The sequence below is a fragment of the Rhinopithecus roxellana genome, chromosome 11 (assembly GCF_007565055.1).
Source record: "Rhinopithecus roxellana isolate Shanxi Qingling chromosome 11, ASM756505v1, whole genome shotgun sequence".
In the NCBI taxonomy this organism is placed as follows: domain Eukaryota; kingdom Metazoa; phylum Chordata; class Mammalia; order Primates; family Cercopithecidae; genus Rhinopithecus; species Rhinopithecus roxellana.
The window spans coordinates 82,723,989-82,739,790 of record NC_044559.1 but is presented as its reverse complement, the minus strand read 5'-3'; the positions used below and the strand labels follow the sequence as shown (position 1 = coordinate 82,739,790).

At 43.1% G+C, this 15,802-nt stretch overlaps 1 protein-coding gene across 3 annotated transcripts in view; it reads right to left on the bottom strand.

Annotated features, from left to right (window-relative positions):
* SFMBT2 (Scm like with four mbt domains 2) overlaps positions 1–15,802 on the bottom strand; it is a 255,539-nt gene that overhangs the window by 17,105 nt on the left and 222,632 nt on the right. For all 3 annotated transcript variants that reach the window (XM_030940693.1, XM_030940695.1, XM_030940694.1), the window contains 2 exons: positions 12,545–12,654; positions 459–634 (listed from right to left, as the gene is read on the bottom strand). In XM_030940693.1, coding sequence (XP_030796553.1) covers positions 459–634; positions 12,545–12,654 — 286 coding nt within the window. The remainder of the gene's footprint in view (positions 1–458; positions 635–12,544; positions 12,655–15,802) is intronic.

The window sequence follows — 15,802 nt, the reverse complement described above, 5'->3', positions numbered from 1 at the left end:
GTCTAAACATGAGAAGCTGATTATGATGCGGATGTGGCCCCCTATCAGGAAGAGCAATGAGAGCAACATTACACTATCCCAGAGTAAGGACTGAAAGAGTCATCTGGGTTACTGTTACTGTGGTCAATTTTATTGTGCTCTCCTGGCATCCACTGAGCTGTAGAATCAATCAATCCACTGAAACTCATGACAGTACACACAGTTTCTTCTCTTCTTTTCCCAGGCCTACCAATGAAAATTCATCCTGTTTTAAATCATCCCATCCCCTCCGTATGTCAGGCTAAAAACACATGTATCTGCTACAGCAAATCTTTAAAAATCCTTCCATAGCAATTCCTATGGAAGACTAGTTAAAAGGTTCAAAAAGAAAAAAGCAAATGAAACAAAAACCAAATACCTTATAGTGTAGTTTAGGCCTCTGGGCCCATGCCTTTCTTTTTTTCATTATTTGTACTTACTGTATTTGGTTTTGGTATGAATGGAGCAGTTCTCTGGGCAGTTTTCAGATACCAGCACAGGACTAAACAAATTTGGACAGCACTCTAGCTTCGCACAGACTCGGCGGCAGAAATTTGCAACTTGGTCAGATGTCCGTACGATTTTGACCACAGCCCTGTACGTTTTGCCTCTGTATCTAGAGAACAAGGTGGGGGAAAAAGCGATGGTAAGACCAGATTATGATTCAGACCTATTCTGTACCACGTATTTCAAAGGTAGCAACTTCATTTTCTAATGACAAAGCATATCGTGCACAGTTTTCCATGTTGTTTCTGTTATTTCTCAGAGAGATATTTATAAGAAATGCTCACTAGTGTGCTACAAATGTGTCACAACAGTGCTAAACCAGAATCCACTTCCATAAAGACCCCCCCATTTAGCACACCCTCATTTTGCTATACACAACTTCATATCAAAGATTAGTGGTGCAGCGTACATACCTAACGGGCATGGCTCTTGAAATGAGGTTAGTGAAATCTAACAGGTATTTTCCTGTTGTTATCTTATTTCAGTTTTGAAAAATGTGAGTGCATATGGGATCATGATTCTGCCTTGAAAACCATGCAAATTCAGAACACTGAAAGGATATCTTTGTCAAGATTGTGTATATTGTTGAAATGGGGACGATTTCCATTATTCATAAATGGCATCTGTGCAGAATGGTGATAGGTAAGCGAGGTCACATTTAAATGGAGAGAAACACAAAAAAAGAAAAAAAGAAAAAAAAAATTAAAAATGCAGAGTGACTGTATGATTGGGACCTGGAAACCGAGTGAAGACCCCCAGTCTTGCAGACACTGGCAGCAAGTGGCTTCAGTATAAACAGAACCGTGACGGCTCTCCGGTGGATGAGTGACAGTTAAAGAAAAAGGCTGCTGTACTCTCAAGTGTAAAGGGAGCAACATGAAATGGTAATGCCACTTGCCATACTCTGCCCATGAGGGTAACTGGCCACTCCTCTCCCCTAGGTTGGGCTGGTGAAAGATTGCTCCAGGAACTAAAACCTGCTTCCACCTGCTCTCCAGTCCCCTCAGCAACCCCTCCATGGCTTTGGTTGCTTTCTCCAAAGCAGTAAATCGAATCCTTTCTGAACAAGCACATCTTCACTGCAATTCCCCACAGACTGAAATCTTGATTGAGTGATAGATAGTGGATGACATCACACTGCACCAAGAATGCGTGCCGGAATCAAAAGTCCTTCATACTCATCTCTATTTCTTATTAGACTGAGGTCTTTGGAAAGCTATAGTCTATTTGTGTATTAGGAAAAATAAGAGGGATTTCTCCAGTTAAATCTCCCCCCCAAAAGTGGTAAATCTAACTGAGGGGCCTCACTAGGAGACCTTCCTTCTTATTATGGATTGAACCATGTCCCTCCCAAATTCTTATGTTGAAGCTATAACCCCCGATAGGACTGTAATTGAAGATGGGGCTTTCAATGAGGTGATTAAATCAAATGAGGTTATAAGGGTTGGGGCCTAATCCAATAGGAGCGGTGGCCTTATAAGAAGATGAAAAGGCTGGGTGTGGAGGTTCACCCTTGTAATATCAGCACTTTGGGAGGCCAATGCAGGACTGCTGGAGCCCAGGGGTTTAAGACCAGACTGGGCAGCGTAATGAGACCCCCATCTCTACAAAAATTTTAAAAACTACCTGGGCATGGTGGGGCATTACTGGGGAGGCTGAGAAGGCTGAGGCAGGAGGATTCCTTGAGCACAGGAGTTCAAGGCTGCAATAAGCTATGGTTGTACCACTGTACTCCAGCCTGGGTGACACAGTAGGGCCCTGTCTCTTAGAAAAAAGAAAAAAGAAGAAGAAGGAGAAGGAGAAGAAGAGTCACCAGGGGTGTACACGCACAGAGACTAGACCATGTGAGGGCAGAGGGAGAAGGTGGCCATCCACAAGCCAAAAAGAAGCTTAAGGAGAAACCAACCCTGGCACCGTCATCTTGGCCTTTAGCCCTCCAGAGCACTGAGAGAATAAACATGACTGTAAAAGCCATGGGGCCTGTGGCTCAGATTCTTCCGGTGGGGAGCGACAAGAACGGGGACCCCCAGACTGCCTACCTGCACCTCCCCACCACCCACACAGCAGCTTCTCCTGACCACGGGTGCTGCCTGCTTGTATCTTTCCTTCTCGGTTCACATTTTCTAAGGATTCTCTGAGGTCCCCTTAAGCACTTTTCTCTGCTCTTAGTGGAAAGACTAATCGAGACTAAGGGGGTATGGAAGTTTTCCCAAAAACCTTTTCAACGCACTAGGAAAACGAGAGATCTGAAAATCCGAACGCCTTTTACAGTTATCCACAAGGAACTGATTTTATATATGGGAATCCAAAAACTTCAACAAACATTGCTGAAAGAGATGGCACTTGCTTGCCATCATATATAAATATCAAGCGCAATACTGCTTTCCTTAAACATAACTATTTAGTGAAGAATAAAAATTAAGCTCCTCGCATCCCTCCCACACCCACCCACACAACAAAGAATTTAGAGTGAGACACGCTTCTGGAACCTGGATACTGTCACTTATTGTTCATCACTTTTAAGAAAAAGACTTTCTCCTGCCCCAAGAAAAACCACAGGTAATGAATTCACCAACACAAAACTGGCAACCAGAACTACAAAAAGCAGATTGGATGGGTTCTTGTTTTAAAATTAGGCACTACAGCCCTCATCCAAATATTTATGGGAATACGATATAAATAATGCCTGGCTGAAAACACAAGCACTTGAAGGTAGGTTTCGATCACCTTTCGGCACATTTTTAAAACTATCACGGGTACAAAGTAATGGTCAGTTTCTCAGTTGGCAACAGAACATAGGTTTTTATTTCGTTCACATATCACCAAGCTATTGAAATGTCAAATTTCAGTTTTTTAGGAACGTCTTTCTAAAGACTGGAGAAATACTTTTCCACTAATAAATCTTTTTTTTTTCCAAAGTATCAACGGCAAAAAAATTAAGAATTAAATTCCAACTTGTACTTTGTATCTGCATATTCTACTAAATGTACTTTGTATTTATTCAGGGTCTTTCATATCCCAGACCCTAGGTGTTTCTTTTTCTTCAATTTCTCTAACGGGTCCAGCTTGACTTTCCATGTAGTGAGAACTGAAAAGTAATCTTCTGTAGATAAGATCATGCTTGAAATCCTACAGCCCCGAATGGCTGTTGGTTTTTCCAGGCCCTCCATTGACCCTATGTGTAAAGACTCCCCTCTCTCCGTGCCTTTGAAGAGGGACTCCAGGACCCACGTTGGGGCGGTTCTTGCTTATTGCTTTTGTTGCATTTTCAAAAAATTAAAATTAAAATTAAAAAAACAGCACAACTGGGAACACGGTATGTTCCTCGTGTTGTGGGAAATGGAGAGTGAAAATGGGATATGTAGAATAAAAATGCTTTCCCTTGCAGTTTTATCCACTATGAGTTTGGTGGTCCTACAGCTTTGTTGGAAGGAGCTCACTATCAAGATTCTTAGAGTCCCTAAAAAAATAAAATAATGAGACATAAGAATGCAGGAAGAAATGCGCAAGCCAGGTCAGATGTCAAACTGCACAACGAGGCTCAAAGACGAGATGCTCATCAAACCTCCAGGTGACAAGGCACACACACGCGGTGCCACACTGGAGGGATGGATGAAGGGAGCGGTTATCTGGGGGAAACAGAACCAGGGTGGCTTCATTTTTTCTTCCCAGTTTGGGACGATTTCGTGGAAGCAGTGTTTCAGTAAAACCTTTCACAATAGGGAAAAGCCCATGTGAAGGTATGAAGATTTAAATTATAGCATTTTTTAAAAAGAGCGGGCTCCTTTTCTCTTCCCTGCCCTTCCTGAACAATTCTGTTTAGAAGCCATGGCAGTGGGGGGTAGAGGGGACTCAGTAAGGATGGGGCACAAGCTGGGGAGGTGGCAGATGACGTGCTGCCTGCACCCCTTCACTGGGGAGCTTGCTGCCCCAGCTGCTGAAAGGGAGCCTTCAGTTGTGGCCCTTTTATGTTTTTTGTCTGTTTTTTTCTTTTCTTTTTGAGACAGGGTCTCACTTTGTCCAGGCCGGAGCGCAGTGGTGCAACAGTTCAGCTCACTCAACCTCTGCCTCCCAGGTTTCAGCGATTCTCCTGCCTCAGCCTCCTGAGTCACTGGGACTACAGGCACCCGCCATCATGCCTATAGTGGTCGTTCTTTTTTTTTTTTTTTCTTTCTTTTTTTAATTTTTAGTAGAGATGTGGTTTTGCCATGTTGGCCAGGCTGGTCTTGAACTCCTGACCTCAAGTGATCTTCCTGCCTCAGTCTCTCAAAGTGCTGGGATTATAGTTCTGAGCCACTGTCCCCAGCCCCCTCAGCCCCCTTTAGGGTTTTGCAAAAAGCTGCCTTGGCCCTGCCCTACCCAGGAGGGCCCCAACCAGGGACTGACTGTGGAGGAGGTAAAAAGGTCACTGGTGCCCAACTCCAGACAGCCATGAAGAGCCTTTAACCCCAGAGGTGCTGCAGGTGCCTGCCTGGCCTCACTGTGGGATGATCTCTGTCTACACAATCCCACTGCCTTCCCCTCCCTTCCAAAGGCATTGGTTCCAAGGGCCCTCCTTGATGAAACCCATCTTGGAGAAACCCACCAGGGAAAGGCATGGAAGTTGGGGAGGGATGCAGGGAGGAGGTCGTTGCATGTGGGGACAGCGGCAAGATGCATGAGGATACTGGAGTGATGCTGAGGTTTGATGAAATGAACAAATACGCCAAAGGTGGAGAGCACAGGCCAGGTTTCCACTGTCAGAGCCAGAGTTGCAAGTATAGGGAAGGAGAAGTCTAGGATGAACCCTGGCGTGCTGGACTGGAACTGGAACCTACGTTCCACCATGAACGCGAAGAAAAGGGTGAACACAACAGGCCCAAGCTTTTCTCCTTAGAAAAGCCTACTTATGGGCGGATCAAGAGGTCAAGAGATCGAGACCATCCTGGCCAACATGGTGAAACCCCATCTCTACTAAAAATACAAAAATTAGCTGGGCGTGGTGGCACACGCCTGTAGTCCCAGCTAGTCAGGAGACTGAGGGAGGAGAATCACTTGAACCTAGGAGGCGGAGGTTGCAGTGAGACGAAATTGCATCATTGCACTCCAGTCTGGCAACAGAGCAAGACTCCTTTCAGAAGAAAGAAAAAAAAAAAAAAAAATACAGGCACATCCCTAATCTGAAAATCTGAAATGCAAAATTCTCCAAATTCTGAAACTTTGGAGTGTCAATATAATATAAGTATACTGCAGGTATTCCAAAAGCTGAAAAAAGGTGAAATCCAAAACACTTCTGGTCCCAAGCATTTTGAATGAAGGCTATTCAACATGTGTTTGGGGGTGATGAGCCTTAGGCTTTCAACTTATCCCAAAACCATCAGGAGAAAGAACAGCACCTTCATTCTGTACTTCTAATATTTTTGTCAGTTTGGGATTGTTTCAAAAATGCTTAGAAATAACATAAAAGCATCTAGTCATATAATGACTCAAACTCTACTAAGCTGACTCTACAACAGACTTTCCACCGCATGAGTATTTCTGAGCACTACTGGTTGAGTAACATGGATGCATCCAGTTGCTATCAATATATGAAGGATAAATTGATTGTGAATTCCAACTCCAACCTGAACCAATAAACAGGCTTGTTTTGGAGTTGCCCTGCAAATTAGGGTAATTGTTGGAACAACTCTTTCAAAGGCATGCTGAACACACGAAGATACAGGCCTATAAATAAGGAGAGGCAAAAGATGGTGCTAAGAGTTTACCCACTGGCTGGGAATTAACAGTAAATGTGCATTTATGGAATGGAGCCACTGACATTTTCTCAAGGATCTTACAGCACTTCGTCACTTGATCCTTACACGATCTTCCCAGGCACAGCGGACAGGGGTTTGAGCTCCACATGACCGACCTGGGGATGGCTAGGTACAGGGATGACCTATTCTTTCTCTCCTTTTTTTTTTTCTTTTTTTTTTTGAGACAGGCTCTCACCCAGGCTGGAGTGCAGTGGCACAATCTTGGCCCACTGCAATCTCCATCTCCCAGGTTCAAGTGATTCTCTTGCCCCAGCCTCTAGAGTAGCTGGGACTACAGACACCCACCACCATTCCTGGCTAATTTTTGTATTTTTAGTAGAGATGGTGTTTCATCGTGTTGGCCAAGATGGTCTCGAACTCCTGACCTCAGGTGATCCTCCTGCCTTGGCCTCCCAAAGTGTTGAGATTACAGGCACGGGCTACCGTGCCCAGACTCATTCTATTCTTTATTTTACCAAAAGTGAAAAGAAGAGTGTGTTTTGTACTTTCACCTTCCATGAGAGACTTACAAACACATACCAGCGACAAAACTTTGTAGGGAGGATGTGTGAAAAGAACAACCGAAAAGCATGAGATAATGCTTTTAACTTTCTACTGACACTGTGAGACCAGAGGGCAAGACACGGATGTTACTTAACACGCGGCCCGGCAAGGCTCTCACAAACACGAAGTTTTTGAAGCATGTATTTCAAGTCCCAAGAAGAAAAAGTAAGAGGAAAATATTACGAGACAGCCGAGCTCGCACACAAAAGAAAACTCCCTGGCAATATAAATAATCTCAGAAAGAAGGAAAATAAAAGCAACAAGCAAAAGATCATCGAGTTGGAACTAAGGAATAGCAAAGACAAAAACGGTGAGGGAGGAGAAAGTTGTAAGGGAGAGGTCCAGGAAGGAAAGCCTTCACCTTAGTCCTCAGATAGACCTTGTCATCCCAGCACCTGTGCATCACTCAGGTTGCAGAGAAACCTGGTGGGACGAACGCGATCTCGTCTTTACAAGCTGAGCACATCAGGAGGGGCTGGGGCTCTCGGAACCACACTTTGAGACAATAAAGGAAGTCACAGATCAACAGTGGGAAACACGGGAGAGGCTCTTGCTGGTTGTCAATGCAGGACACTGAGAATCCCAGAGTCCAGAGAAGATCATTTTAAGCTCAAGATATTTGAGATTTGACAGATACAGCAAGAAGCCTTCTCGGAGCTCCCATTATCTGCTCTAAAGCAGAAACGTTAGAGAAATGGAGACTGCCGTAAATTCCCTCTTTGAGGACAGCTTCCCCTCCCAGGAGAGAGACTTAAGAGTAAAGCTGCTATAAATCCCCTCTTCTGGGGACGTTTCCCGGCCTGGCCATGAAGAAGAAAGACCACTCACACCTGCATAAACAAACATTAGCACAAACTTTCTCATTTCCCATTTGCTTTCCTCAAATCCAATTTGTCTTTCCCAAAGCAATCTACTTGTTCTTCCGACAAAAGCCTTTGCTCCCAGCTCCCTTTCCCGTACTGTGCTGGATATAGAATCCTCAAACGACGGACCCCTCCTCTGAGTTATTTACCACTGAGCACTCCCTTGGTACAAGCGTTACACATGTAAGCAGGCTGTTTCTCCTCTCACTCACCTGTCTTTGGTCAGTTTAATTCTCAGGCTCCCAGAACCTAAGAGAGTGGAGGCAAAGTTTTTCCTCACCAATATCAATATAAAGTGTGTGTGGCCTTCCACTTCCTTCCCTTTAGCCAAAGAAGGGATTTCTTTCCACGTCCAAGTGCACATGGCAGGGGTGGAGAAAGACAGAGGAAGATGGAATGGTAAGAATGCCAAAAAATCATCTCCTCTCCTTCAGTAGCTGATACGTTTTGGCTGTGTCCCCACCCAAATCTCATCTTGAATTGTAGCTCTCATAATTCTCATGTGTTGTGGGAGGGACCCGGTGGGAGGCAGTATGGGGCAGTTTCCCCCACACTTTTCCAGTGGTAGTGAGTAAGTCTCACGAGATCTGGTGGTTTTATAAGAGGAAGCCCCTTTTGCTTGATTCTCATTCTCTTCTCGTCTGCCATCACGTGAGATGTGCCTTTCACCTTCCGCCGTGATTATGAGGCCTCCCCAGCCATGTGGAACTGTGAGTCCATTTAACCTTTTTTTCCTTATAAATTGCCCAGTGGCATGAAAATGGACTAATATGGTAGTTGAAAGTTGAAAGTTGAGAAAAATCAAAACGGATTTTCAGTCAACAACAAAAACAAAGTGAAGAAGCCAACACCGGTGCAAACATCAGTTTATAACCACCAGCAGCGCCCAAGCGGAATGTCACTATGGTCTAAGTTCCATCATTCGCCCTCAAAATCACCCTTGTGAGAACTTTTAACAAAATCTTGTCGGGCAGTGATAGGGGTGTGGGGGCGGGGGATGAGCTCTGGTTCTTCAGGCTGAACTCACACCCTCGAATGCTGAAGGAAGAATTAAAAGAGAAGGGAAACGGTGACTCTGAGAACCCTGCAGAAATAGGGAGGCTTTGCAGGCTGTGGAAAGCCTCTGTTCTCGTCAGCAATCGTGAGGTACGGTTCTCACTTCCTTCAGATCAAAGCTTTCACTTCATTGGTCTCACTCTTGGTCACTGGATGCCAGGGTCGGGAGGATGGGTCACTGGTTTTCAGTCTTAGGACACCCAAACGCCTCAGAAATTTCTTTCTTCCTTCTTGCCTTTAAATAATGGGAACTCTGCAATACCAGCGGTGTGAATGTTTATCCCAGGGGGACCACCGCTCCTTCAGAATGTCCTAAGCTGGCCTGTTCGAATCAGACACGCCACGCCGCGATCTGATGAATTCAGGTACACACACACACACACAGAAACACTGTCTTCCCTTTGAATAAACTGGTTCATCGCTTTGCTTAACGTGACGAACCATCGCATTATGAACCATAAAGTTCACCTTGTACGTTTTCAGGACAGCAAACTACATACGCTTGGGCCAGGTAACCAAAATTCACGAATGAACAAACAAAACCTTTTTTGGTCAAGTCTCTCAGTGTGGGAATCCATTTTTTACATCAATCACTTTATAGCCAGATGTTACCTGTGACAGTTGATAAGACACGGGCTTGCGTAAAAGGACAAAAATTAAAGTCAAATAAGTAAAAACACACCAAATTAAACGCTGCTTAGGAAAAAAATGAAACCACAACATTTCCAGAGCTGAGCACAATGCACCTAACAGTGAAGATTTGACTTTATCTCCTCGCCTCTGATAAGTGACAGTGAGCTCTAACTCACATGAAATCCTACCAGGATATTTCCCCTTTAAACCTTCTGAGTAACTATAACAAAGGGCTGGAAAAATTATTAAGCTTCTGCCTGGCTTTTATAGAGATGATCACAAACGCCATTCAAAGAAGAGTTCAGACAGTCTTTTCATTTTCCCTCAAGAGATTCTGTAACATGTTGAAAAACATATTTAAATGTCTCTAGATGCAGAGAGGTAGAAGGCTTTTTTTTCCTTATCCCCCTAAGATACAGCCTAAATTCCTTCTCCTGTAATTCAAAATAATGTAGGTGAATTGAGCATATTTAAATTCATTGGCAAGAAAGAAATGTTCTCTTCCAGAACAGAAATGAACTACACGAGAAGCCATTTTTTTTCCTTGGCACATAAGCTAGCAAATTTTTGCTTTTCCATACATGTTGAGGGTAATAATGATAGACTCCTCACAAGTTCAAATATTGCAATAATTTCTACAAAAGGTCTGGTTGTTGGAATAAATAGAAGAAAAATCACCCAGAGACAACTGTAGGTAATAGTGTAAGTTTTCATTATATTTACAAGTCAAAACCTTTACAAAGACACCTTCATCCTTTCAAGTAAATGGGTCTTTACTCTTAGGAGGTGGAAAAAACAACCAGAAATCCTAGATGCCAAATGAGCGCAAGCACACTGCCCTACGGATAATCTCACATCCGCTCTTCCTGAAAACAGTCTTTAGAACTGTGTACAACAGCTCCCATAACCAACCAACAGGACTGAATGCCATATGTATATATGGCATATATATACACATATATACACACACACACATATATATTTTATTTGTTGTAGAGACAGGGCCTTACTATGTTGTCCAGGCTGGTCTTGAACTCCTGGGCTCAAGCGGTGTGCTGCCTCAGCTTCCCAAAGTGCAGGGATTACAGGCATGAGCCACCACGCTTGGCCTGGACCAAATGTCTTGAATGCAGGTCTCTACTCTTGTATGTTAATTTATTCATGACAGAAAACATGTCTGCCTTTCAGCTAAATGGGAAGATGCCAGCTCTCTCTTCTCCCATGTGCACCAAAGAAAAGAGCAAAGTTGTCGAGATCTAAAAAGTTGTCGTTTCACATCAGAAGGGAAGGGGTGACTCAACACACAGGACCAGAGCAGGAGAGCTCCCGCTGACTGTAAAGCTGTCATCCTTAGCAGCTGCTTTGAGACGCTGCTATGATCTAGCACAGTTGCAACCCAGCTCAGACAGATGTTTTCTCATTAGAAGTTGCTGTGTAAGAGTTTGCTATGGAACTTTCTGTCATATTTGATATAACAGGTAATATGCTGCCTTTATAATTCAGGAGAGCCGGGTTTCACCATGTCTGCTTTGATTGTATCGGGCTGGATTTAATAAAAAGCTCTGATCGACGTGGTAACATGAAAATGAGTGCAAACACGTGCAAAATGAACTTCCTCTCACCGTAGAGCGGGAGCGAGTTTCTGGCTTATTTAGAGGCAGAGGAAGTTTTAATGGGAGCTAAGATTTTTGTACTGTTATTATATCTGTGTCCATTAGGTGTACATGGACTGTATTGAATTTTGCAGCAAAGTCTTAAAATAAGAAGGATTTCTCCATTATAAACACTTGCTCATGTTTTCTGCCCCCACAACTTCTACAAAGTTGTAAGAAAATGTGCCACTACTGCTAAAGATCTCTTTAAATAAGGAGAAAAGTATGAAATATTAGAAAGACATGTTTTTCTCTGAGTTATAGGTGAAGCTCACTTAGATACTTCTTGAGAAAGAAGGAAATGATGAAATGTAGCAGCATCTTTAATTGGCCTGCCATTTCCTGCAAATAAACCCTCTTCTTATCTACATATATTCTCTTACACTTTGGTGATTTGGCAGATTATGATTAGACCATAAATGACATTTACTGAATCTAAAACCCCAGAGTTGTTCAAAAATGACACCAGGAATGCTAAGTGGATTGCTGGCAATGAATGTTGAGTGTGGCACAAAACAAGCTCTAAACATCTTTACTCACAGTACTAGCATGAATTAACTACAGAGGAAAAGATTACTGATCGTACAAATTATTTAATATTTCTCAATTTTCACCATGCATAGGGCAGGTGCCTTCTCTAAAGGAGGCTTAGATATCCTCTAGCCACTGAAAACTGGTTTCCTCTTTTAAAAAAAAAATCATTGCTCAAATGTTACATCTCAATGATCATTAAGAAGTCAACTAGTAAAACCTATTCTATTTGAAACCCAGAGATGAACACTGAAAGTCCTCTCAAGCACTCTAAACAATTATTCAACATAAAATTATCTTAGAAACGGATCTTTTTCTATGTACCTAAACAACCAAGTTCACGTACATTGATACGGTTCCTGCTCTCAATCTCAGAGGTCAAGAAACTTAACGAAAGCAAAAATGTCACCTTTCCAATTAGCCTATTTCCAAATAAAAGAAAGTCACTTGACTCCATGTCAACCCAGATTTCGCTGCCATTTACTTAACCCAGACCAAACATGCACGGGTTCCTTTAATCTGTCAGAACTGTCAACTGCCAGAAAAGAGAGCATTTGCATTTAGCATAGTCTTTATAATATCAAAAATGAAGAGCTGTTTAGGAACATAGTATAACAATGATGAGGGATATCCTCTCTACAAATTTCCCCCTTTTGCTCGAATAATCTGTTGGTCCTGAAACATAACAAGTTTTTACGCCAAATGTTTAATATAATAAAATATTAGTTAAGGAAATCTCTACTTTTCTTTAGGAATCCTATGGCTTAAGGCAACGCTGTATGGCAAAAATGCCAATAAATTTACATGTCGTCCATAGAACTACAGAAGGAACGTCCTTCAGTTTGTTCCATTTCTCAGGGCTGTGTCACAAAGAGAAGTGGCAAGTTTCAAAGTAGCAGGTGAAGTATTACAAAAACCCTTGCTTTCCAGAATTGAAAACACTTACTTGGCCTTCAATGTCTCCTCCTGGAAATTCCAGTGGGGATCTTCTACCAGCTGTAATTCTCTTAATACCCTTCCAGGCTTGTAGGCCGCGTTGATTATCATGCTAAGAACCTTTTGGGGGAAAAAATAAGTAGACTGAGCTGCAATTGCATTAATTCCTACTAACACAAGAATGCTTTGAAAACCACACCACTGACACTTAGGAACAGCTCACCATTACACCCACATGAAGTGAAGAACTGTGATTAAGTCTGATAGAACACGTGCCAGGCTAACACTGAGTTGTTTCACCATCCCGGGATGAAAAGCGTGGTAAAATCCAATCTCTCTGGCTAGAAAAGTGTGAACCACTCCCTAGAGGAGGTGGCAGACTCCCATTAACTCTTCTAGTTGCAGAAAAGTTGAACCATTTTCACCAAAGAGCAATTTATTGTACTTCAACAGGATTACTCTTCAGTTGGATAGGCAACTGAGAATTGCATTCTATTTTTAAAGATTTCATAAGGAACCAATGAAACACAGACAATCTACTCATGCCAACACTTCTGGAGAGGCTTCAGATGCTTGCAAGGAGGGTAACAAATTGTGTGAAACTCTCCTCTTGCAGGCTTAATTCATGGACATTTAATACTAGGACAACCCTCTGAAATGTGAATATTTTCAAAGAGCGTCTGGAACATCCAGCGCCATCCAATATCGTATTTCCTCCATCTACCTTTCACTCCAAAGTCCAAGAAAACAAGCATGTGTCTACCACGGGGCTCAGGAAGAGCAGGCATTTCTGAGAGTCCCAACTGCTGACCCTAGGGAGATATGTTCCTGTGAACCTCAATGAGCTTCTCTAATGAAAAGGACAAGGACCTCAGACCCCTAAGGTGCTCACCTTTGAAAAAGCAAATCGTCATTAATGATTAACACTGACGAGTTCTGGCACATTCCTGGGCTGCTGTTATTTGCATAAAGACCTTACAGAATGTGAGAGTGCAAAGCAGAGGCCTAGGTATGGAGCTTCATGAAATGACCCTCTGTGAAGCTCCACTGGGTGACAGTAGCAGGAACAAGATGGGGAGAGCACGCAGTGTCCATGCCTCCTGCAGGCTGTCCCGGTGCAGAAGTTGGAAGGAGCACGCCAGGGAGGGAGCTCACATTTCGGATTTCAGAGGAAAATATCATTGAGATATACCCGAGTGAGATGCGAGACTGGCACTAGTGCCTAAATGCTCACTATCTTTTAATGGAGACTATTACAAAATAAATGGAAGGAGATGGGAGAATGTGGATGGAATATGCATGTCGCAGTTTTCACGGGTCTGTCGTGTTCTGGAACGGCACGAGCTTGGTTTGCACCCTGATTTATTTCCGAAAACAACAAAGCGTTCTCAAGTTGTAACTAAGGATTTGCTCTTAAAATACTTTACACTAAGCAGTCAGCCCGGCGACTGCCTTTTCTCTGCCTGGGTAACATTTTGCTACGTTCCAACAGCCTCAAAACTATCCACCAAGAGAATGTGGCTTGCCAAGGTGCTAAAAAGCCATGACAAGGCGGTACCAGCAGTTTTGTTGCGTTTGTGTTTTCTGTATTAGAATAATCATCTGATTTTACTGTTTACTGTCAGTACAATTTACAGAAACTCAGTTTAAAAATAAATCTAATTAGAACTGACTGCAATAACGCACACAGTGTTTATCAACAGACAATAAAATTTCAACAGATTCTTTTCATTGGGTTTCCTGAGAAAACCCCAGAGCTACATGTTATTTGCTGCATATCGAGATGCATTTGGTGACTGTGAAAAGAAAATGCCTTCTGGAGTTCAATTCAGCCTGGGAGCAGGCAGCAATTAAATTATAAAAAGCATCTGATATTGAATGTTTTTCCCTTGGCTTTTCTCGATGCCACATCATCCATCTCCAAATTCAACAAGCTCTCTATAAAACTTTGGAATTGTGAGCTGAATAGTTTCTGTGCACATGACAATGTCATGTATTATAGTTACCTAATGAAAATAACGAAGTGGACAGCTACTATGACTAGCCACAGTTAAGCCTGAATTACTGTGCTTTGCAAAACACTGGAGTTCAGTGCATTGTGTTCTTGATCAGAGAGGGTAGCAGGGAGACTGCCCCTCCCCGCAACCCCTGGAACTAACAGGACCTTAGGTGTCTCATCTTCCTCCACTGATATGGTTTGGCTGTGACCCCACCCAGATCTCATCTTGAATTCCCATGTGTTGTGGGAGGGACCCTGTGGGAGGTAACTGAATTGTAGGGCAGTTTCCTTCATAATGTTCTCGTGGTAGTGAATAAGTCTCATGAGATCTGATGGTTTTATAAGGAGTTTCCCCTTTTGCTTGGCTCCCATTCTCTCATCTGCTGCCATGCAAGACGTGTCTTTTGCCTTCCACCATGATTGTGAGGCCTCCCCAGTCACGTGGAACTGTGAGTCTATTAAACTTCTTTTCCTTTATAAATTGCCCAGTCTCGGGTATGTCTTTATCAGCAATGTGAAAACGAACGAATACATCCCCCACCTCATTTCTCAGCTCTTTTACAGTAAAATCCTTAAGAAGAGTCTACACTCAACAGCGCCTTTTTCTCTTCTTCAGTCCTCTCTGGAACCCAATCCAATGGGGGCTTCTCTGTGTCCACAATGTCCGTGACACTGTCTTATTCAGATGCCTGGTGAGGCCACATGGCTGAAAGACTGGGCAGCTCTGGTTCTATTCTCACCCTGCTGGCAGGGGCTTCCCCGCCTTCCACCTCACCCTCTGAGAGCCTCACCTCCCAACAACGGCCAGGGCAATCCTTTAAACCACAAGTCAGATCAGGCCTTTCCTCTGTTCTGTTTTTCTCTTAGGATTGTTCTTCCTGGGAAACCCTTCTAGACCATCCTTCCCCATCCGGGTCTTTACTCCAAAGTCCGTATCAGAAAGGGCTCTGCTGAGTATCCTCTGTACACAGCACCTTCCTCCCTTCATTCTCTGGCCTCTCATGGAAAACTTGTCTTATTATTAGTATAGGATTATTCTGTAATTGGCTTATTTGTTCACCATCCACCCCCACTAAGACATAAGCAGCAGGAAATCAGGGATTTCATTCTGTTTGCTGCTGTATCCATGGTAGATAGAACTATAACTGGCAAGAGTAGGTGCTCTACAGACATTTTTTGAATTAGTTCAATAATTTCAATATGGGCTCTGAAATTAGATAAAATTAATCTGTTCATCTAAAAATTAACAATAAATTCACTCCAAGTATT